This window comes from Colossoma macropomum, unplaced genomic scaffold (assembly GCF_904425465.1).
Source record: "Colossoma macropomum unplaced genomic scaffold, Colossoma_macropomum, whole genome shotgun sequence".
NCBI classification, from domain to species: domain Eukaryota; kingdom Metazoa; phylum Chordata; class Actinopteri; order Characiformes; family Serrasalmidae; genus Colossoma; species Colossoma macropomum.
The window spans coordinates 42,872,025-42,897,270 of NW_023494789.1; the positions used below are offsets into that span (position 1 = coordinate 42,872,025).

General features: G+C 37.7%; 1 protein-coding gene across 2 annotated transcripts in view; it reads left to right on the top strand.

Moving 5' to 3' along the window:
• rhot1b (ras homolog family member T1) overlaps nt 1–23,905 on the top strand; it is a 35,560-nt gene extending 11,655 nt beyond the window's left edge. Inside the window, exons 8-20 of one of the 2 annotated variants that reach the window (XM_036571416.1) lie at nt 5,405–5,506; nt 5,858–5,956; nt 6,062–6,170; nt 7,796–7,916; nt 11,118–11,202; nt 11,855–12,000; nt 12,675–12,775; nt 13,512–13,642; nt 14,073–14,156; nt 15,066–15,188; nt 16,001–16,203; nt 19,821–19,943; nt 22,532–23,905. In XM_036571416.1, coding sequence (XP_036427309.1) covers nt 5,405–5,506; nt 5,858–5,956; nt 6,062–6,170; nt 7,796–7,916; nt 11,118–11,202; nt 11,855–12,000; nt 12,675–12,775; nt 13,512–13,642; nt 14,073–14,156; nt 15,066–15,188; nt 16,001–16,203; nt 19,821–19,943; nt 22,532–22,649 — 1,545 coding nt within the window. In that variant the 3' untranslated portion in view covers nt 22,650–23,905. The remainder of the gene's footprint in view (nt 1–5,404; nt 5,507–5,857; nt 5,957–6,061; nt 6,171–7,795; nt 7,917–11,117; nt 11,203–11,854; nt 12,001–12,674; nt 12,776–13,511; nt 13,643–14,072; nt 14,157–15,065; nt 15,189–16,000; nt 16,204–19,820; nt 19,944–22,531) is intronic. The other variant, XM_036571417.1, reaches the window with a different exon arrangement.
• The last annotated feature ends 1,341 nt before the right edge of the window (nt 23,906–25,246 follow it).

A 25,246-nucleotide genomic window follows, 5' to 3' on the forward strand; every position in this document is an offset into this window, starting at 1 on the left:
TTTGTTTTTTCTTAGCGAGTTTTGGGCTAATCAATATTTCAGTCGTTTTATGTGGGTTTCCAATAAATACATGATAAATTTGCATTAAGCTAACGTTATATTTTAGGCTTTAGGCTGAAACAAACTTTGGTTTGAACGTATATAGAAATTCACAGGGTAAATGTTACATAAACTACAGCTGATGTGGCCTGGGTAAACTAATGGGTTATGTAGACATATAGCTCAGTTAACTTACCCTTAATACGGGGGCTTTGTGTGTACACTTACGTTACATGAGCAGGAATAAAACTTTACCTTGAACAGGCTTAAACTAAGTATAATATTAAGTTTTAGGCTAAAAAAAAAGTTCAGTTTTTGAACGTATCCCTGCTGAAAAATCCCTAGAAGCCACTAAGTGTTTCTTATGGTTTCTGGTGGTTTTGTAGTGTGTTTTGGCTCATGGTTTAACCGGTTACCAGCAGTTGATTCGTATATTGACAGTATCCCTTCCTAAATGGTAATATGCATGGAGACACATACAACCAGCACAAACGGCTGCTGTTGACCTCAGAGACGTTATAAATAAAGAGACCCGACACTGGTTGAAATATGAATGCGATGCTCATAGCCCTCAACTTTTCTATAAGGACTTTGTTTACATGGCACAGTCGTGCTGTCCTACTGCGCATGCATTCCACTAGCCTGAAACCGCTGGAGTGAAACTGTGGGTGTAAATCTACAGCTCTGTGGCTCTGCAGTCAAACCCTTCTTACATACCCAGTGTACCTCTTACTCCAGATGTAGTCAATCAGCCAAGATGTGTGTGAAGTGGTGTGAAGTTTGCTTCTTTAAATTTCGCAGCTACAGAGCTAATGTATCTAACACATACTGTAAGTTTATATTCCACCAATTAGCAAACTGCTAAATCATCAGACATCAGTGTCACTGCTGGGTTGCTAGGTTAAAGGCCGGGCAGTGTGTTTACATCATTATCTGAACAGGAACATTGCTCTCGCTCACATTTCTGCTGTAAGCTCTACTTTCTGTCTGAATAACCTCAAAGCGAACAGTGAATGAAATTCTGCGGTCGAGTTCCTGTAAAGCGCCGTGCTGTGACTGTAACTGTGGTCAGGGTGTGATTTCGGTCTCTGCGCTGAGCAGCAGCGGTGCCAAAAAATACATCTCAATGCCAGTGACATTTTCAGTGTACACTGCATGTATCGTTAGTTTTTCTGAGGGTTGGAACAGACAGCAAAACAGTGCAGCCATATTGTAAAGGGGCACTCCAGCAAAAAATGAAAATCCATCGCTACATCTGTTGTAATCATGCCTCCTCTCATCCTACAGTGGTGCTGCAGTATTCTCTAAAGTCAGAGCTTAAAGCATAGAAAACCCCTTATGTTAGCTGGTGAACAGAGAAGGAAAGCAGACAGCTAATGTTACTGCTACCGGATTTCTTACTACACTGTAACTGTGGTATCTGCCTTCAGTTTAGGGAAATGATTTTGGCAAATTCTTTCGCTGATACCCAACCATTTAGACACAGCACTGCATTTGATCTAAACAAGACTTAAGACTTTATTTAATGAAAGAACGCTGATGAATGTAACAGATTGTAGTCTACTTTACGTTTAACACATTATAGCCCAGGTTAATGAACATATATGGCCTAAACAGGGCTATTTTCTTTTCTTTGGGCATTTTCCCCCCAGTTTTCTCCCTTTCTGTCATGTTCAGTCTCCTCCAATCACACAATACTGCCAGCACAAGGAGGGTGAAGGCTGACATGTGAAGGTCCACCATGTTACATCATCATTGGAGCTCAACACGCTTGCAGGAGGATTATGCTAATTCTATTTCATTAACCAATAGACACCTGCCTTGGCTAGCATTGTGCTGAGTAAAGGAGGAGGGGGAGGACTATTCTACCTACCAGTCCCTTTTACGGATGGCTGTGGCATCACTAGGAATCTAAATCCCAACCTCTCGATTGATGGGGCCAACGCTGCCATGGCTAACAAGCACATTTGTAGGCTTTAGCTTAAGGCTACACTTCACCTAAGCCTCAATTTAACATTTTGACAGAGTCACTTGTAACCTACACTCTCAAAAAAGATGATTTTTCAAAGGTTCTTAAGTAAAGAAAAAGGTTCTATATAGAACCATGAACACACAAAGATCCCTTTTCGTGATTAAACGATTCTTTGCATCATGGAAGAGTTCTTAAGAATGTGCTGTCGATGGTTCTTCTGTTGTTACAGTTTTAGGCTTGTGACAACAGAAGAACCCTTTTGGGTGCTATATAGAACCCTTTTTTAGAAAGATTCTATATAGAACCATCTGCAGCACATTCTCCATCAATCTGAAGAACAGTTTCATAATGCAGAAAACCCTATAATCATGCAAAGGGTTCTGTAAGTGTTCATGGTTTTATATAGAACCTTTTTCTATACTAAAGAACCCTTGAAGAACCCTTTTTTTAAGAGTGAAGCTTAGCATTGTGCTACTGTGGCTGTATCCCTTTATCGGTGGCTCTCGGTTAAAATTCAGTGGAATTTTAAAGCAAACTCCTCCAGCAGCAAGAGCTGAGAGTTGACTCTCAAAATTGCCCACTGCTGCTGATAAGCTGGTAAACACGGTTGCGTGCTGATGACCCCTGTCGTCCTGGTCACTTGGCCGTGTCTCAGACCGGCTAATGAGTAAAGCTGATCTTTCTAATTCAGCAGTTCTGCTAAAACCGCCTCCATTCAGTTAAGTAACAGTGATACGAGGCAGAGATTAGAGACTTTAATCTTACGCTGAGGTCGTTTTAGGGTCTCCTGTTCAGCTACTTCATCTACATCAGGGCAGTAAAGACTCACACATAGATCTCTCATAGTAAGAGTCAATGCAGGATTAGTTTCTGCTTTTAAAGTGACAGTTTGGCCAGTAAAAATTCCAAAATGTAATCAACCCAGACATGCTTGGTGTCTGAAGTTTTCTTCTTTTGTTTTAGCTCTGGAGCTACGAGGCTCACTCTGTAATGGAAGTTTGTACCACCCCAGTTAGCACAGTAACTTCATGCCTAAATCATCACACTCACCTTAAACCGTGTCATAGGCCTGTGTCAGTAACAGGATCTTTTATACTTGTATAAACATGTTTAAATTTAATGGTTAAACAAGGGCTTCACAGTGCATTTACACACATTTTATTCTGGTAATTTTCTCTGAAGTGGACGCATGAGCAAACGCAGAGATAGCGAGTTGGAGCTTAAAGAAATGGTTTGGTACAAAACTGAATTTTAATGACTTTCCATGGTTTCCAAATGTAGATGATGAGCAAACACATGGTTGGTTTCCCACTTTTGTTTCTTTAGTTTAAAACTGGAGCTGCGAGGCTAGCAGTGCTAACAAACACTGGAAGTCAATAGTCACCCAAACCATTTACATGAAATAAATCTACAAATTAAAAAAAATGTTAAACCGGAGGTAAATAAGCTTTTTCCATCGCTGAGGGCTGTTATTACAGTACCTCAGTTAACCAGTGCCGGATACGGGCCTTCCATGTTGAGCTGTTATCGGTGTCTAATAGATGTGATTGTGTGGTTTCTTACACTGTATGACTCACTGTTATATATTAACATGGACTAAAGTACAGAAAAATACATGCGTCAAGATGGCAACTACTGTTTTAGCTATGCAACATGCTTTCTCTACAAATAAATTACAGCAAAATAAGGTTTATTTAATTTGAACATTTTTGTGTTTTTTTTTTTCAACACATTTCAACACTTTTATTACTTTTCTTAGGGAAATTATACCCATTTTTTACAATAATTAAGTATGAATTAGTGGTTGAGAGAAACTGAGTCATTCAGAGTGGTTTAATGTGAAACTCTATTCTAGAGGAACTCAGCAAATCAGGATAGATGGGTGGGCATATGGTTAGACGGATGGTTGGATGGATACATAGATGAATAGATGGATAGACACATGGATAGTTAGATAGACGGATAGATGGATTGATAGATGAATAGATGGGTTGACAGATCGATGGATGGATAGATAGACATAGACGGATGGATGGATGGTTGGATATATATATATATATGTGTGTGTGTATATATATATATAATTATTTCTATGCCCTCTTTTTGCATATTTACATAACATAATTAGACTGTTTCTGCTGCAGAGTGAACTGTTTCTGTACCATCAGCTGCATTTTGGGGCAGATTTCATGGCAGTTTGTCTAATCACAGATTAATCTGTGGTTTTAGACTAAAATCCACTGAAAAGACCTGAGCTTAAACTAAACTGGCTGGAAAATCTTCTACAGATTAGAGAGAGTAAGGGTGAGTCTGCAGGAGATATTCTCCAATAAAGCGGAACCCTGTTGTTCTTTCTGTAAGTCTTTTGTATCCGGTCTAATCTTCCTTTGTGCTCTGTTTAAATTGTATATAAGCTTTGTTTAACCAGAGCCGTCTTTTTGAAATTGAACATCTCATTTCCAGTTGTGTGCTGGCATTGATCTGATTGTTTTCTGCCTGAGTACGTAGTTTAGTTTAGATTATTTTTGCAAATTAAAATTTAAAATTAAAATTCACACAAAGATAACATAATATATAGGGCAGGGAGGGGCACAAACCAAAAAAACTTAAGCTGCTTATATAAAGCCTTCACCGAAATAATATATTATTTTTACAGTGTTATGGAAAATACAAAACGAAATAGAATAAACATGACAAACTTAATATCAATATAACACATAAAACAAAAACATGCAAATGTGTAAGCATATGTGTGTACCGTGTGTATGCACAAAGGTGTCCGTGTGTATATATATATGAAGTTAATAGTTACATATGAGTAAATTTCAAAACATTTTCAAGAACTAAATAAAGTACACTTAAAAACTTTCTCTGAGAAACTGGAAGTGAGTCTCCTGAAAAGAATGGAAGCTGTAATAAAGGTAAATAGTGACACACTGAACACTCAAACAGCTGACAGTAGCTTTAGTTGTTGAGGCTTCCGTGTAGTTTTAGGTCAAATGTGTTTTAAATTATGAATAACTTTTATTAATAGTTGTTTTGACTTGAAGTAAAATAAGTGAAAGTGGTCTCTGATTTTTACACAGTACTTTTCATTTATCTGTCTGACATATTTGGAATGTCTTTTTGAAATTAAGGTCAATTCAAATAGAAATTAATGGTAGTGTGTTCAAATTAAAACATAACACCTCATTTAAAAGGAGTAAATGACGCAGATATCACGTTTTGAATTCAGGTGGGGTGAAATTTAAATTTCTAAATATTCGGAAATGTATATAATCCAAAATGTATTTAGTTGCTCCATCATTTTGACTGAATTTTACATCTTGTTTTTAAACCTGTTTTGTTTGTGTTTCATTATTGTTAATTATTGTTCATGATTCTTGTTTTCAGTGCTCAGCAAAGAATCTAAAGAACATTTCAGAGCTGTTTTATTACGCTCAGAAAGCGGTCTTGCACCCCACCGGACCACTGTACTGCCCTGACCAGAAAGAGGTACTGACCACAATGACGATTTACTTTTGAATACAGCGCTGACACCAAATTCCAGTCCAATTATGTACCTTAAATAAGTTTTTTCAGGTGAAAAGTATGTATTTGTACCTTTTCATAATCTGACGAACAATAAAAATAAAAAGGCTGGAGACGAGACGGGGTGTGTGGAGTCAATATAGCTTAGAAAATATAATTTCAGTGGATTATGGTACAGTTATGTTCCCTCACTAAAGGTACTGAGATGTACCCTTGAGGGTCCCACCCGACTGACAAGAAGGGTACTGCCCCACTTATTTCTGAGAGTCTAGAGATGCTGTTTTATTGTTAAGGAAAGTGTTTGTTCCACTGCAGATGAAGGCTGCGTGTGTCCGAGCGCTCACTCGCATCTTTAAGGTTTCTGATTTGGATAATGATGGAATTCTCAACGATAACGAGCTCAACTTCTTCCAGGTGAGAGTTTGTGGTGTTTGGCATCTTTGTTTATTCCAAAACTGCTGTGTTGTGTTCAGGATGAGGCAATTTCTCCCATATTTAATAATTACTTTGATTAACCAGAGAACATGTTTCAACACGCCGCTGCCTCCTCAAGCTCTGGAGGACGTGAAGAACGTTGTTAGAAAAAATACAACGGACGGAGTTTGTGAGGACGGCCTGACGTTGAAGGGTGAGAGACAGAAAACACACACTTAGACATAAGAAGGTTCACAGCGATATTCAATACATGTGATTAGGGCTGCAGCCATCTACTGTTTTCAGTTTACTCTGTCAGATATTATTTCAAATATTCAGATATTCTTTAAGAGTCAGAGGCTAAGATACATGTTTCACTCTAATGATTAAATAAATACTTACTGATTATTTTTCTAGAATTAAAATTTTATTTCCACACAAAATCAGGTTCACAGGTACAGTTACCTTTGGACATACATACTCATCGTTACCAATGGACATGATAATAAAGAGAAAAAAAGAGAAAAAAAGACAGAAATTGACTGTTTAGGACTGTGTCTCAAGATATTAGTAATTGCCATATTTGCCAGAACTTGTACGTTTTCTGCCCAATCTGGCAACTCTTAGCAGGTTGCTGAGACTGTTTGAGCGCAATGTTTATACAAACAGCCAGCCTCAAAATGAACACATTACTGCTATTATTAAATTCACACACATTCAGAATTACACATTGTGGGGTACAGTATCACAACGCTCAAAGACATATTCATCATGATATTTGTTTTTCTGGGGTTTGATAAGTTGGAACAGTTGTGCCAAATGCTATTAAAAATGATTAATTCAGTGGTTTTTATTCAACATTTCACTGCACTTCACTAAAGCCAATTAAAGAGGACTAATTGCGCTCTCTTTGTAATCAAACACGCAGTTGTTCAGTGATCTTTAAGCATTGGCGAGATCCGCGGTGTGCTCAGAAAGCACAAATTTTGATTGAATTTTTCATCATGATGATAAAATATCGTCATATTGCCCACCCCTAACTACACTGATGTAGATATATTATCTTATACATTTTTTACTTCTCAATACCAATACTGTTCTCACTCTTATACAATATCATAATAATATTATATTATATGATATGATTCTTTTTGATATACCTATAAACGGTTAGGTAATTATCATGATAATAAAGTTTTATATCAGCTCAGCAAGTCAACAAATTGCCCATTACACTCTGTCAGCTTACTTTACATAGCAAATTGCAATATAACCAAAACTAACGTCAGAACTTGCAAATTAAACTCAAACTCTCTAGATCCCATGTGTCAAACTCAAGGCCTACGGGCCAGATCAGGCCCGCCACACGTTCCTTTTCAGCCCGCAAAGGTATTTTCATTTTCTAGTAATATTACTACAGTCCCCAGCATGCACTGCAATGTCATGTGCTTTGACTCTCCTACCCCTACAACAGACTATGGGACAGCAGTTACACCTCAATTCTACACAACTCTGTGCAATTCCACACCAGTCATATCACCAAAATGCATTTCAGCTGCAGTTTAACCTACATAAACGCTTAACATTAGCTCAGCAGCTCAGAAACGGAGCCCAAAGTACTAAACTAAACTAATATGTTTACATAAATGTTAATGAATTTGCTGTGTAAAATAAGTGCACTGTAAACACTTTGATTATATGCCGTGTACAGTTTCTCAAATAAGAAAACAGCATAAGCCTCTCATGTATTGTGCAACAGTAATACTAATTATATGTAATGGAAGTTTAACTGATCTGTTACTTTTTACTTTCATTATTGTTTTTTTTTTTCCCTCCCAGGATTCCTCTTTCTTCACACGCTCTTTATCCAGCGTGGTCGGCATGAGACCACGTGGGCAGTCCTCCGTCGCTTTGGTTACGATGATGACCTGGAGCTGCATCAGGATTACCTCTTCCCTCCGTAAGACCCAGCACCTCTGAGCATTTCTCTCCTTCAGCAGAATGAAATCAGTTAAATGTGTTAGACTCCTCATGCTCTTTGGACCGATGCTATAGAAGAATCACTTTTGGTTTACTAACAAACCTTTTAGTAAATGCTTCTTTAATGCAGTAGTGGTCCACAGGGACCCCCTGATGCTCCACATTGTGTTGAGAATTGGGATTGAGCACAAATGTGTACCATTTGGTGGTGTGGCTGCTGTAAAGAGTCAGTTTTGTAAATGAGATGTAAGAGTTTGAAGAACCTTTTTAAAGAAGCCTAAGCCATGCTCAGTTCCAAGCGTGGACTAGAGGGGTATAAAGCCCCTCAGCATTGGGCTGTGGAGCAGTGGAACTGCGTTCTCTAGAGTGATGAAGATCCATCCTTTGGGATGAGTTGGAGTGATCCAGAACTGACTATCCAAAATCAGTACCTGACCTCGCTAATGCTCAGTCAAATCCTCACAGCAATGTTTCACGATCTAGAAGCCTTTCCAGAAGAGCAGAGGCTGTTACTGCAGCACAAACTCACTATTAACACCCTTCATTTCAGAAGAAACACTGGAATCTACAGACTTTTGGACAGATATGATATGACGTATGATTCAGAATGATATTTACTGGCCTTTTCACTCATGAATCTCTCTCCGCTGACCTCCCTATAGCATCATTCACTGTAGTTTGTTACTTTCATTCTGTAGTGGATGTACAGAAATAATTCCGCCCCTGTAGTACATTTAAATCAAGAGTGGAGAGCAGATAAACATGTTCATATATTCTAGAGTAAGTGTGCTTTAACCTATTGATTGCTTTTGTGGTTTATTTGTGCCTCTGTTTTGCTTCTATTGTTTTGGTAACATATCTTTTACTATTATTTTCACAGAGCAAATGTAAAGTTTCATATGTGAGGTTGACACCAAAGTGTATTTGGTAATCCAGTCTGAGTTTTATCTAGTCCAGCTCTGGTCAAAATAGTGTAAATTTTACTTTCACAGTTTACACATGAGCTCTCAGTCCATTGCTACAGTGCATGGTAGAGCTACAGAGTTGGGTTGAATTTAGTTTCATTTGTTTAGGGCATAATATGCAGTATAATCTATGCAAAGTGCAGTATTTGGTTAAATAAAAGCAGCACCAGCACTCATTTTCTTTTATAGGGCGTAAAGTGGAATGTTAGACGTATGTAAGTTTATGCAGATTTATTTTCATAATACATACATAAACATGCATAAACATGATATATCTATGCACAGTGTGTACAAAAGTATAATGAAATTAAATTTTGTTGAGTGAAATTAAGTGAAGTTTAAGAGGACTGAAGCGCCAACTGTAGACTGTCAAAGAACTGACAAACGACAGCCAAAGGCGTTTATTTGTAAAGTGCTTTTCAAACGCTGCGCTCATTCAAAGTGCTTTACAAATGAGAAAATACAAAGATAATTCAAATTAAGATTTAAGTAACATAAAATTAAAGAGGAAATTGAAAAATGATTTAAAAAAAATTAAAGAATGGATGTTAAAAGAGAGGAAATTACAACCCCATTTCCAAAAAAGTTGGGACGCTGTGCAGAATGTAAATAAAAACAGAATGCAATGATGTGCAAATCATGTAAACCATATTTTTAAATGAAAATAGTAGAAAGACAACATATCAAATGTTGAAACTGCAAAATCTTGTTGTTTTTTTTTCTTTTTAAATATTTGCCCATTTTGATTTTGATGCCAACAACATGTTCCAAAGAAGTTAGGACGGGGGCATGTTTACCACTGTGTTTCATCACCTCTTCTTTTAACAACACACAGTAAGCGTTTGGGAACTGAGGAGACACTGCTGTAGTTTTGAAAGTGAAATGTTTTCCCATTCTTGTTTGATACAGGATTTCAGCTGCTCAACAGTTCGGGGTCTCTTTTGTCATATTTCTTTTTTCATAATGTGGCAAATGTTTTCAGTGGGTGACAGGTCTGGACTGCAGGCAGGCCAGGTTAGCACCCAGACTCTTTTAATACGGAGCAATGGTATTGTAATACATGCAGAATGTGGTTTGTCATTGTCTTGCTGAAATAATCAAACAAAAGAAAAAAGACGTCGTCTGGACGGCAGCATATGTTGCCAGAACATGTATATATCATTCAGCATTAATGGTGCCTTCACAGATGTATCAGTCAACCATGCCATGTGCACTAATGCACCCCTATACCATCATGAATGCCTGCTTTTGAACTGTGCACTGACAACAAGTGGAGTGGTCTTCAGCCCGGAGGACCACAAGACACTTTTCCACGTCGAAATATCGTTTTTAGACATACCGATTTTTTATTCTATTTCAAAAGTGAATCAGAACATTTATTCATTTATTGTTAATCATATTGTTTAAATGTAAATGTAAGTAGTCCTGATATTTTTGTAATATTAAGAAGTTACATTTCATAATCCCAAGTTTGCTTTACATAACAAAGAACACACACACACACACACACACATATACACACACACACACACACAAAAAAGTGTCATTACAGGAGAGGGCAAATAAAGTGCAAATTATATCTAAAAATAGCAGAATCCATTACCTTGAATGCCCAGCTGTTGGCTTTGTTGTGATTTTGTACCACATACTGTAGCCAACATACTGTAATAATCTTAGTGAGATTATTTTTTTCAGCGATGATTTTCATTTCAGGGCATCACCAAATGAATTTCTTAGTAATAGTAATAAATTGTTCCAACCGCCAAACAGTGTAGATTAAGAGTAGTGCTGTTGTAGCCAAGCAATAAAACGGTAAAAGATTCTTTATTACACATAAAGCACAGTGGTTGTTAATAACTAGGTGCATTCATACAGAATTTAACTGATGTGTGCAGTCACATGTATGTAAATCAAGTATTTTACAGTGGATCTGAATGTGGCTCAAACAGTCAGATTTAAAAACCTTCTGTCTGTTTAATAATGTATTGTAAACACTGCTAACAAATGAATCTGGAACAAAATAATGTTCTCTGTGGAGATCAATAGAGTTTTTATCCTAAGATAAAAGACAATGACACAGACAGACAAGGTAATAAGCCCCACCCCCCACCTGCTCCTCTATCTTCATCTTCTCCGTAGGGACCCTTCCATAATCCAGCTATTAATCCGGCTATTCTAATCTAATCTGCTAATCTCCTGTGTTTGTGTTCCTGCAGGTTAAAAATACCTCCCGACTGCAGCACAGAGCTCAACCACAATGCCTCGCTCTTCCTGCAGGGCGTCTTCGATAAACACGACAAGGTAACTGTGGATGGCTTCTGAACTCTCTCACTCATTAAAGTGATGTACGCTTCACGCGCCGCTTCACTGAAACCACACACAAATGTACAGTGAGCCAGTTTATGAGAAACCATGTACAGTACTGTGTGAAATTAATTTGCACTCAAAACAGCCTTTAAGTACAAGTTATTCATTAATTTAGGAGATATTTGTGAGGTAGTTAGATATGAGGTACTCCACTCGCATAAACATGGAGAAAGTCAAAGTGAACATAAGTGAAAAAAACGAAGTTCCCAAAATGTCATTATAACATATAAAAAAAAACATTTGCAAATCAAACAACAAAGCTGAACAATGGACTGACCACTCCAGAGTCCAGATCTTAACATCACTGAATGTGTTTGGGTTACTTCAGAAAGTGATCAACCACCTTCTAAGACTGAACTTTGGAGGTGTGTCTGCAGATTTCTTTGAGAAACTGAAAGTGAGTCTCTTGAAAAGAATGGAAGCTGTAATAAAGGTATCTAAATATTGAGATATCTGATATTATATACTTACAGTAAACATGTACTTAATGGCTGTTTTGATTCAGTGCAGTTGGGCCTGAGCTCTGAGGTGTGTGCTTTTGTTTAATGCCTCTTTGTGTTTGTTTGTTTGTTTATTTTTTGTTTAGGACCGAGACTGCGCGCTGTCCCCAGAGGAGCTTAAGGATCTGTTTGATGTTTTTCCCTACATGCCCTGGGGCCCAGACGTCAACAACACAGTGTGTACCAATGAGCATGGCTGGATCACCTACCAGGGCTTCCTCTCACAGTGGACGTGAGTTTACCTTTAGGAGTGTGTGTCCAGCGCAAGAGCCGTTCACATATCAAATACTTATTGATGGAGGACATTCGCTTTATGCATGTCCAAGTCGATTTTCAGAGAGGCGTTAATAAATTGTGTAGCAGCAGATGCACTACCGGTTGCAGTTATAGACGTACAGTGGTGAACGAAGTACACAAATCATGTACTTGAGTTAAAGTAGAGATAAAATATTACTCAGGTAAAAGTAGAATTCCCCCCTTTAGACCTCCACTTGAGTAAAAGTACAAAAGTATTTGCCAAATGTACTTAAGTATTGAAAGTAAAGGTACTAAAAGATGAATTATGACTCTAATGTCCTATTACCATTTTTGTAACAAGACTCTTGCTTCATGAATTCATTAACTCAAGGTATGTGTTTTTAATAAAGTGGCCAGTGAGTGGAAGCACACAGTGGGTGTTTCTAATAAAGTGGCCAGTGAGTGGAAAAATATGGTAGGTGTTTCTAATAAAGTGGTCAGTGAGTGGAAGCACAAGTCAGGTGTTTCTAATAAAGTGGAATTGCAAGATCTAAAGTCTAAAGTAGATGGTGATTGTAGTGTGGTGATAGTATTATCAGACTCAGTGTAAGAGTGTTGTGTGTGTGTGTGTGTGTGTGTGTGTGTGTGTGTGTGTGTGCGCGCGCACAGGTTAACTACGTACCTGGACGTCCAGCGGTGCCTGGAGTATCTGGGTTACCTTGGTTACTCCATCATTGCAGAGCAGGAGTCCCAGGCTTCTGCCATCACAGGTGAGCCTGTTGCCATGGATACCCACCTCCCACCTGGCAGGCTTGTATGAGAGAAATATTTAACTGAGGCAGTGCTGATGTGGCTTATTTGAACTGGCCACCCCAGAGTCCAGACCTTATCTCTGAATGTGTTTGGGATTACTTGGAGCACAACAAACAGAAAATGCAAAACCAGCTTCTAAGACTGAACCTTAGAAATGTAAAAAAAAATATCTCTGCACATTTCTTCAAAAAACTGAGAGTGAAAAGAGTGTAATAAACGCAAAAGGTGGATACAATAAATACAGACAATTTCCGTGATGTAATTTTCTGTTAAAATATGTTTTCTGCTTTTTCCTGACATTGAAAAATGAATAACTTACTTAATGGTCTTAATGGCTTGCTTAACATACTTAATGGCTGTTTTGACTGGAAATTCAATGAATGAAAGTTGGTCTCTGAGTTTTGTACAGTACTGTACATTTCAAGCATTAATTGGACAGTGAGTGACCGGTTTGTGTTTAGAGTAAAGGGTTTGGGCTGGTAGATTGCTGCTGTGAGTTATACCCAGTTGGTGGTGCTGTTGGATCAGTGGAAGAGACCTACAGTGGGAATGGACTGTGATACTATATTAGGGCAAAAAAAAGCAAGATATCACATTTAATTGGGTTTGTAGGTGTTTTTGAAGTGTGAGTGATCATACTGTGTGTGAACAAGCGTTTGAATGTGTGTAATCAGCTGTGTTTGTTTCTCTCAGTGACTCGGGAAAAGAGTCAGGATCTGCAGAAGAAACAAACTCAGCGCAGCGTGTTCCTCTGTAAGGTGTTTGGGGGGCCCGGCAGTGGGAAGAGTGGGCTCCTGCAAGGTTTCCTCGGACGCAACCTCATGGTCAGAACACACAAACACACACACACACACACACAAGAAAATTATAATTAAACACTGTTTATGTGGTCAATAAGAATTTATTTGCTCAGAAAATTGCTAATTTTACAAACATTGTTAATTCAGTATGTAGTGATTTTATGTATGATAATTAGTTTGTTTATCAATTTCCAGACCTCTCCTTCTGGCAGCCCAGTATTAATTGAATTAAATTCATGAAATAAGATAAAATCCGGAGTGCAAGGGGGCCTCAGCTGTGTCATATATATATATATATATATATATTACTGCTGATATAAGATAAGATATTTTTCCAAGTATTTGGAGCTGCTCATCACATTAAGTGATACCTTTTTTTTTTTTTTTTTTGCATCAGATTTCTCTGTTGTTTTTATTATAGTTGTTGTTTTCTCAGTGTTTGTGTCTCCCACAGCTTCAGAAGATGATCAGAGAAGAACACAAGTCATATTACGCTATCAGCACTGCCCATGTTTATGGTCAAGAGAAATACCTTTTGGTGAGGTTTTCCTTTTCATATCAGTGGAGCAGCCAAGAGCACAATCTTACAGACTGGAATGTGATTTGCTAATTACTTCTCTCAATTATATGTAATAAAATAAAAACCATTGATTTTATCAACTACTACTCACATATTCATCACTGTACTGTACTAATTATTGTAGTAATTCTTATTAATTAAAGTAATGGCCTTTAACCCCTGAAGCTCTTGATGTATTCTTCATTTATTGATCTTAAGGCATATTTAAGTACCGTGAACTGTTCTGGATCTACTATGAAACTCATATCAGTTCTGTAGTTATGAGGGTGATGAACTGAAGTGTGGACCCGGGCACTTGGGCTGTGTTCAGACTGCAGGCAAATCGGGTTTGTTTCTCAAATCGGTTCTTTTTGAGATGTCCCCAGTGTTATTTGCAAGTGATCGGATTGGATTTGTGTGTCCAGACATCACCAGTCTATCTGCCGTGGTAACGAAGTAGGCGTCAATAACTACATAGCTATGCTGGTGATGCAGATGCAAGAGAGATAGAGATGCATCATCTCACTCTCCAAACTCTCTCTGGCATAAACATGAATCTTTGCTGCTGTTCTTGAATCCCAGCACTTTAGTCACACTGGATTGAACATTGTTGTTTGTCATGTTGCGAGTGACACAAAAGACACTTTGAAATTGATTTGAGAGTCCAGAGTGGCTCAGTGTGGAGTCGCATTTCAGATCACCTCCAAATAGGGTTTGGGTCTATTTTTGCAAAAATCTGATTTAAATTTGGTCCAGACCATCAAAAATCAACACAGTCTGGAGACGCCAAAAATCAGATTTGGACTGTCAGTCTGAACAAGGCCTTAGAGCTTAAAGGGTTAAAGACTGTAATGAAATGTTTATTGTGTTTTATGTATTTCCGCACAGCTCCATGAAGTCTTCCCAGATTTTGACTTCCTGTCTGAGTCAGATCTGTCTTGTGACGTTGTGTGCCTGATTTATGATGTCAGTAACCCCTGCTCATTTGAGTACTGCGCTCAGATATTTAAGGTGTGTTGAACATTCGCTAGATACAGCATTCACTTGAGTTCTGTCAGTTCTATAATTTGTGAATGAAAGTTTTTTTTTGTTGCATCATTTTCATAGTGTGTATATATATATATATATATATATATATATATATATATATATATATATATATATATATATATATAAAAATTTTTTATATTTATTTTATTATATTTAAGATACTATATTATATATAAAACACTTACATATTTATTATAAGTAAGTATTATTTATGTTTTATTTGTGTATGCAATTTGATTTTGGTGCATTATAGCCATAGTAAATGTTTGGTTTTTTTGACCTTCTGATGTGGAAAACCTGATTATTTGTTATTATTTATTATATTTAAGTTTTATTATAAAGAACATACTATATTATATTTAAAATGAGTATACAACACTTATATAGTTATTATAAATAAGTATTATTTATTTACTTGTTACATAGTTTAGACATACCGATTTTTCATCCTTTTTTGAAAGTGAATCAGAACAATTTACGTATTGTTTAAACATAAATATAAGAATATGCTCTTAAATTTTGGTATATTAAGAGAAGTATAATTATTATAGATATAATAGACATTATTATTATTATTATTATTATTATTATTATTATTCATACATATTTTAAGTAAATGCACTGATTTTTTTTTATCTCTATTTAAAAAAAATGAAAAAAAAGGATATTTATTTAATTGAATCACAAGATATGAGACCACATATTACTGTCAGCAACTGTCCCTAAAAAGTTAGATAATTTACTCCTGGTTTGTGTTGTTCTCGGTTCTGCAGCAGTACTTTGTGGACAGCAGGGTTCCGTGCATGCTGGTTGCCGCGAAAGCAGACCTGCCAGAGGTTCGACAGCAGTTCAGCCCAAGTCCACTGGACTTCTGCAGGACGTACAGGCTGCCCCCTCCACAGAGCTTCACCTGCAACACCGCCGGCACCCCTAGCAAGGACGTCTTCATCAAACTCGCCACCATGGCCACATACCCGTGAGTGACACACACATTTATACGTATGCAGTCCATCAGTGGTTTGGTGACACTTAGCTTTTTAATACGTTTAATCAAAATGATCATGTTTTCTCTGTCGATTTACAAAAACTAACCATAATTAAAGCATAGTCAGGTTTGTTAGAGGAAAAAATATCACATGTAAATAATTCTACCAATGTTAGTGACCATGTTAGCTTGAGAGTGTTGTTAAAGATAAATATATCCGAAAACCTAAACTTTAGCAGGTTTTTTTCCTTACATCATTGAAAAATAACCATGACGCACACAGACAGATTCACTCACTCATGTTTCACCTCTACGACCTGTCTGGATTCAGTTCCTCTGCGGGCAGCTGGTCAGGTTGGTCAGGGTTTTGTGGGTTTCCGTTTGCTGTGTGATAGTGTCGCTTTCTTAATAACTAGAAAGCTAAAACTGTTTCCAGATGCATCCTGATTAAGCTCATTGATCCAAGGTCAGCTTTATTTCTTTACAGCCTTTATTATCGAGGCCTAAAGAGCAGAACATCCGCACTGTTTATAAATATACCACTGAATGGAGATGTAGAAGTATTCAGCCTTCAGACTCCGTATTTTCTCTATTGTTAATTAGACCCTGCCGAACTGTAATTCTTCAACGACCGATAGCCTCACCCACCCACTTGACAGAGTAAAAAAATGTACAGCTCCTTATCTGAGCCAGATCAATATCAACAGACAACTCACACCTTAGACAGAGGTGAAGGGCTTGCTTTCACACCATAACCATAATGCCCAACATAGCTTGACTTTCACATCATCAACATCAACATGAGAGATGTTTACTGCAAAGTTTCCAAGGAAACTTTTTCAGCAACTAACTGTGGTCTAATGATGTGGTAAGCCAGCCAGGAGAATGTGTGACTTTGAAAGAGGGTTTATTATTAATGAGGAGCTTCAGTCGCAAAGACCACTGGCTATTGTTTCAGTAGGAAAAAAAACTGGAAAAAACTAAAGTGATCTCTGTGTTTAGATCTATGGGAAAGACATAAGTTTGAAATTAAAGTTGAAAGTGCACATTCAGTGTGTGCAATAGTGCAATATGTATGAGAATGTCGATGTAGAACGTAATCAGACCAGCATAAATAGTCCGTCTACAGCTACATAGAGAGGAGTATTATGATAGGGCTGCAGTGTGTAAACTCCTCATTACAAAAGACGAATCACCCACTGAGACTCAAGATCATTGTAACGAGTGATCTGGTCAGATGAGTTATCATTCATCATATTCCCCACAAGTGGGCGAGTGCATGTGTAGCTGCACAGACAACATGAATCCTTGACCCCTACAGCAAATTTCATCCTTCCAGTACACATTGAAACTGATTTGGTGGCTCATGGTGGCCCAACACCTAATATAGTTTAAGACACTTAAAGTGCTGGTTTTTCCTCTAATTTGTCACCCCTTTCTATATCTAGAGCTGAACGATTTGGGGAAAATATCTAATTGCAATTTTTCTTATGTTCTATAAATTAAGATTCAGGCTTTTTTATTGCCAAGAAAACCAGAATATCCACTTTTTCGAGATTAAGGATTCACCCCTGAACTACTGGACAGCCAGTAAATTGTGGTTGTGATGTCACAACACATGGAGTTTTTTTTGCCTCTGATTAATCTAACTCATCTACAGGCAGTTCAAAAGCTCTGTGTTATAAGGTTAAATTTCCCTACTTAAGTTAAGACAGTTTTGATACTGTAGGCTATAATTGAAAAAAAAAATGCAGCTCTTGTGATTTGAAAATTGCACACTTAAATTGCGATTTCGATATAAAAAAGATCTTTCAGCCCTACTTACCGTCAATGTGCTGTGGTTTATACTGTTTAAATGAGTAACGTCTCCCTCATCAGCAATACAGAATGTAGGACTGTTTCAGTGTGATTCTGTGTTTGCACTGATGTAGTTTAGACTCAGGTTGTCTGGCCTGTAGTAATTCTGAAACTACTGACAGCCCAAAACACCATTCGGCAGGGTGGAACACTCCATAGCTGTTTATCTTAGGCTGGCTTCACTGGGGTGAAGGTTTCTTTGTTGTTCATTTCTTTGTTGTTCATTCCAGTTCTTCACTAGTTATTCTTTTCTATATCTATATTATTTTTCTTTCATAATTTTATATTAAAAATCATTTTTAACCTTTGGCTTCCAAATGAATCTGAGCTTTGTGGAAATAGCGAGAGACAAATTAATTATCTATGTAAGTCACAATAACAGCAAGCTAATAAAGAAGCATGAACTCTGGCACCAGCAATCATTTAAACAGCTGTGAACTCTGAACACATCTGGTTACAGTAGCGTTAGCTGTGAGGAGCTTGTGTTTGTTGTCAAGGATCAGAAAACTGAAAAACTACCAACCTCAAGTCAGTCGTCTGGGGGGAGTCTTCTTTTCCAAGTCTTCTACATCCAAGAAACCGTCTGGTGAAAATCAAGTGAAACTATGTTGTTTGATGTCATCACGTGATTGGCTGTTTCGTCAAACTTGTTTTATGAAGTTTGTGAAGAGACGCTTGTGACTGTTGTGGCTAAGTTTCAAGTGAGCTGCAGGACACTATGCAGCTCAAGTGCAATTTAGTTTCTTGCATGTTTCGAGCAACTAAAGTTGAATGAAAGTTTCCCAATGTAAAGCCAGCCTAAACAGTCTCATTGCCTACATCGTGCAGTGTATGATTTCAAACCATTAACAGAGGATAGTGCTGAACTGTGAGCCTGGCATCTCTTCATTGGTCAGTCGTATCTGTCAGTCTACTGCAAGGTTTTTCCTTGTCTCTGTCGCACTGGCTTTGTTCTTTGGGGTTTTAGGTGTGTGAGTAAATATGTAACCATGAGACATGTTGTTTTGGGGTGCGCAATATGACAAAAATATATCATCATACTTCAAGAAATGTTCACGATACATGATATGCATCATGATATTTCTTTTTTTCTGACATCTGATCAGTTAGAATGGACAAAAAAAGAACCAGTGCCACTTGGAAAAACAAAGCACTGTTAAAAAAAAAAAAGATTGTTACTCAACGTTTTACACACTGTGCAGCACTAATTCCAGTTTTTGAAGTACTGATTTCAAAGTGTGCTCAGAATTGACATATTGAGACGTAATTGATCACAGTAGCGATAAATACGTCATGTTGCTCAGCTCTGTGTTGTACTTCTATGAACTTTAGAAATGTAATGTAGGTCATGCTGTGGTGAGTGATGTGGGGCTGTTAGATTCAATGCTTGTGCTTGGTATTATGTCCACCTTGCTGTAATTCTACAACTATTTATAGCCTCACCCAATCAGTTGGCAGTACGGGACAGCTCACTGCTCTTTGTCTAAGACAGATTTCAACCCCTGGCCATAATGCCTACGATTAGAAATACATAAAGACTTGTGCTCGTCTACAGAGAACAGTGCTTCACTGTGGGCTTGACATTTTGTGGCTGTTGTCTCTCAAACTGGCTAATCGTATCTGCAGATCTGTAGATTCAGTCTCTGATACTTGTAGATGTTCACTGTAGAGTTCCTGTGGAAGCCTCTTCAGCGAGAAGCTATGGTCTGACAGTGTATGTGTCTGTGTGTGTTTTGTTTCTCTTTCGCCAGTCATGCTCGTCTGCGCTGTATGTGTACCTGTAACAGGTGCACCTTCTGCCTCTGTCAGAACTTCCTCAACTCAGAACTTCTTCACACGGTCAAAGCCAAACTCTACACGGCCATCTCCAGCAGGTTTCTCCTCTATCTGTCTGAGTTTCATCACTTTATCCATATCCATCCGTCCATCCCTCATCCCAGCATGGCCTTCACCTTTCTGGTTCTTCTTTGAATGGCTTGTACTTCATCTGTTAATAACTGGGTTCATCATTATTCATGCATTAGCCTTCCTTTTACTCAGCTTTAGTCGCTTTTTCATCTCGGTTCACAAGTTCTTCTTTGTTCATTTAGTTTCAATTTCAGTTTATTTACATTGCACATTAAAAAACAAGTGTTGTACAAAGTCCTGCAACAGATTTTCCATCCACTGATTACTGTGACTGAGTGACTGAGAGGATCTTGGAGCAGTATTAGGCATATCTGCTGTATTAGAGGGGGCTGGTTTGCCATTCATAGCTTTAAAAACAAATAATAAAACTTTGTATTATATCCTAAACTGGACAGGAAGCCAGTGAAGACATGAGACAAAATAAAGCATGAAGCATGACTTTTTCAAGTCTGGTAAAGTGTGACCCCTTTTTACATTTTTCTTTGATTGCACTTCATGCGATTGCTTTTAGCTGGAAAAGCTGTTTTTAATTCATTTGTGTGGACCAAATAAAACAGCCTAAAACAACCTAATAACCTAAACTTCAGGTTAAACAAGATGTATCCCAATAGGAGCATATATATGTTAAAACAGTATAGGCCCTAAAATGGAGCCCTGGGGAACTCCAGAACTGATGGTACCCTTCTTCTTTGTTTTTATTTATCTTGAAAGAAACCATTCATATTACTGTTTGTAATGGTATCTGTGATTTCTACACTAAGCCCATTAACAGTTTTACATAAACCACCAGCTGTTAAAGATGAACAACAATCGCAATATTTCAGCATAACATCTGCTTTAGACTGGAACTGAATGTCAAGATGACGGACTCTGGGTCCCTTGAAACAACTCAGTCATGCAGTATGACTGACTAAATAAGACATTGCAAGCTTGTTAATGCTTGTTGATGCTTATTTATATTTATAGCTGTTTATGTCTGCTTATATGTGTAAAGTTTAGTACAGTAGAGCTGATTGTAGTTCAGGAGTTTGGACCAGCCTTTGTTTTCTGGGCTTCAGTCTTTCCTGAGCATCATGGTGGAAGCGTGTTGAGTTTATCTGGTTCCTGACAGCTTTGACTTGCCTTATTTTGCTTGTCATACTGCATGACTGGCTTGTTTCAGTGTTGGTCATGACATCGAGTTCCATTCAGTTCCAGAGTTTGCAGATTAGGTTAGTGGGCTTAGATGCTGTTACAGACAGTAATGTGAATCGTGAAGTCGGTGTTGTGCAGTTTAAAACTAAATAAGAAAGAGTTGGATGAAAAATCAAAGGTTAATGCAGTGAACAAATCAAGGGAGCTTATGAACTAACAGTTAACTATGCAAAATACATGACTAAGAGGTTCTTCAAACATCACCTCTCTTTAAAACTCTTCATTATTTGCCGTAGCAGAATTGTGTCTGTACTTCTGTCCATTTTTGAGGTGTAAGCGTTAATCACTTGTTAACAGCGAAGAAACTATTGCATTAAGTTGAAACTCTAGATATCATTACAAACTTTATTAAGATGTAATTCTGGAGGAGTTTTAGACATTAACTCCGGAAGTAATCAAAGGTCGTATTTCCAAAGATTTTGGAAGACCAAGGTGAGCAGGAGTAGGATTTGTCCGGAAAAATCTGTTCCGAGCAGCACTCCTACTGCAAGAAGCCTAACGTAAACCATTTCAGTGGTTTCTCAGTGTTTTCTCAGTTTCCTCAGGCTTATTTATCTCTGTTTGGCTTCTGTTTTTTAGCATCCAGTCTAAACTTCTCCATTCTTCCTCATGATTACTCGGCCACAGCCTGCAACATGTGATCCTTCAGCCGCTCAGACAATAATAATAATTCTCCCATGATCAGAAGCGGACATTTTTCCGCATGCATTTTCTGTGTGGTCATGCAAAACGGTCTTCCCCTGCTCTGTCTTCTGGAATTTCATCTTTCTTTTCCTTATTTGTGGCTTATCATTAATCATCTGAGCATTATGTCATCCCATATCACTTCGTAACGTCACAACTCGACCACATCTTCATTTTCCTTAATCTTCTCCATTTTTCTACAATGTTATTTTCTTGTTCATTATTATCAGTGCATGTGTTCATATTAATGCCTTTTGTTCTCCTTGTGTTCCTGTTTGCGTAAGTGCCTTTTTAATTTCAGCTTCATTTTATGATGTTTTACTGTGTCAGAGCTGCAATGTTTTGGCATGATAGAGTCCAAAGAGCTACTTCTTGTATTCGTTTAGCATATTTTGAGTTTTGATACTGAACGTCTGATTGCTGGTATTGAAGTTGAGTTTCCGACGTATTTAAAACATTCTGACAGGAAATAAGTGAATTTACGTTAACATTATAATTTATTTGCATGCTTTGCATCCCCGTTTATTATTATCTTTGTTTATTTATGTATAAAATTTGTGTTTACCTAATAATATCACACATAAATCTGCCAAACTGAAACTCCCTCCCTCTCTCTCTCTCTCTCTCTCTCTCTCTCTCTCTCTCTCTCTCTCTCTCTCTCTCTCTCTCCTCTTAGGCACATGTCTCAGGTGGATCTGAAGAGTTCCTCAGTGTGGTTGAGAGTCAGTCTGGGGGCAGCTGTCTTTGCTGTGTTGGGTTTCACTATGTACCGCCTGCTGCTCAAGCCCCGGTGATCACCCAGCGTCATTAAAGCGATAGTTTTACCAAACTATTTCAGCCAAATAAATAGCCAAAACTCACATTTAAATAAATCCCCTCACTTTCCTCAGCCAGCACAGTTTTGGTGTCTGAAATTTGCTTCTTTAGTTTTAGCACTGGAGCTACTTTACATACTGTTTAGACACAATACACGCTAATACAGACAAAAATCATGCTTTTAAAGCAGCTGCTGCCACACACACACACACACACACACACAGTGTTTTTTTAGATAACATGGAGTCATACAGTGTCAGAAACCACACAATCAAATCTATTAGAGATACTGAAGATTACTCCGAGAACAATGCAGATTCACCGTTTCTATCTGTTTCTGATGATCAGGAGAAAACTTTGGTTTAAGTCCAGGACTTTTTAGTGGATTTTAGTCTAATCAGATTAAAATCTGTCTTAAAATGTTTCTGAAATAGTCCAATTATGCCACAATTAGTGATTCCAGTAGTGGTCGACTGATATGAGTCTTTCAAGAGCCGACAACAACAATACAGACCACAAATTACAATAGTACTGCAATTACAGAAATGGCAGATTTATTAAAACAGATCCTTTACAAAGCACTTCAAACCGTTGCTATTCTTCTATCATTTTAATTAAGAAAGCAATAAAACAACGTATCGAGAAAGTGTTGTACCCGCAAAACCTCACTAAAGTGTTGTATCCTGCAGCCTCAATATAGTCCGTGTTTATAGATAGCAGTGAGTCATACAGTGTCAGAAACCACATAATCAAGTCTATTAGAGATTCTGAACATCTCCACATGCTTTGAGGCAAATAATGATATTTGACATGCTGTTAGCACAGTGCTAATTGGTGGGACACATGCTTTCAGTGCTTGTTAGCTACCTTCACAGCTCCAGTGCAGAACTTTATAAAGAATAAAACTTTAGACACCAAACGTGTTGGGTTGGGGTAAGAGGGGAATTTGATTCTGTCTTAGTTGAAGTTTTGGCTGAACTATCGCTTTAACCCTCACTGCACCAGTTTATGTGCTCAAGTCATTCCTGCCTGCCAACACAAACACACTCCATCTCTCATTCACCCACTCAGTCCCTCTCTCACTTAACTGAGAACAGAAAATTGTGATTTGCATTCTATTTTAAAAGTTAACTGATGCCCAGTTTCTATCCAAGTATTAAAAGGGAACTCCACCAATTTTTAAAAATGTATGCATAATTTATTCACTGAGGTGTAAACAGAGAGATTTAGAGTGGTTTGGTGTTAAATGGTTCAGATTTCTTTACAGTGGTGGTGATAGGAACCAGGGGTCACCATGACTACAACACAGATACAGACATTTTATTTACTATCCAAAATCACCAGTGAACCTTCATGTGTCTTCTGAGTTTTATATGGGGAAACGGTGATAAATCTGAAAACAAACATTTTCTTTGGGGACTGTTTTTGCCACACAACACCCTGCATGCATCCCTCCACCATCAGTGGAGTGTAAAATACTTTTTAGGCCCTAAACAATGTCTCAGACATCAGGCAGTGTATTTTTATCTATTTAGCATCTGACTCAGTAAATTTCTCTAGAACGGAGCATTTCACACCAAACCACTCTGAATGACTGTTTACATCTTAGCCATTTATCTAACCAGAGGTTTTGAAAAATTGATGATGTTCACATATGTTACACCTCTATGACAACATTACATAACATCCTGTTTTGGGTGAGAAGCATGAGGATGTGTGTTGAGAGGAAGTGTTGCAAAACTATGACGAAAATGAACAAATTGTAAATATGATCATGTGTATAAAAGGCTATTTATTTGTATCTGTAAATCTACAGAAAAAAGGGAACAAACTTGTTTCCTGGATAAGCTAAGCGACAGGCCAGAGATGCAGCAAATAGCACTATTTTTTTGGGGTTATTTCATCTCATCCTGTCTATAGTTAAAGCATTAATGACCAAACTGAAGGAGAAAAGTTAAAGGAAATCATGTCATAGATTCACTGATCTATAAAGCATTACATGACCTGGTGTTGCTTTTTAAATAATCTGTAGATCTGCAGTGACAGCAGTTAACTTCTCTATTTCAAGATAAAGCTTGACAGGAAAGAAAATTTCCCAATTTCCCTCTTTTACCCCAAATGTAGTCAATTAGCCAAGACATGCTGGGTGTCTGAAGTTTGCTTCTTTAGTTTTAGCCCTGGAGCTACGAGTCTGATTTCGCTAACAAGTAATGGGATCTTATGCCAAATCAATTAGCATGGATTAGCACTCATGTCCCTCAGACTGCATCAAGTTGTTAAAAATCTCAGTGTTGCTTATGTGGTTTCTGACACTTTGATTTACTGTTCTTTGTACAACATTAAAAAGCATATTTTAAAAGTTTGTTCAGTGCTAACTGTGAAGTATTAGCGTAACATTCCTTGTTAGCTACATTAGCCTCGTAGCTTCAGTGGTAGAACTAAAGAACTTCGGACACCAAACATGTCTTGGCTGGTCGACTACGTTTAAGGTAAGAGCGGAAAATGTGAAAATCAGATTTTTTTGCAGCCTTTAAATGATTTTCCTTAGAAGTGGTACAACTATGAGCTGAAAAAG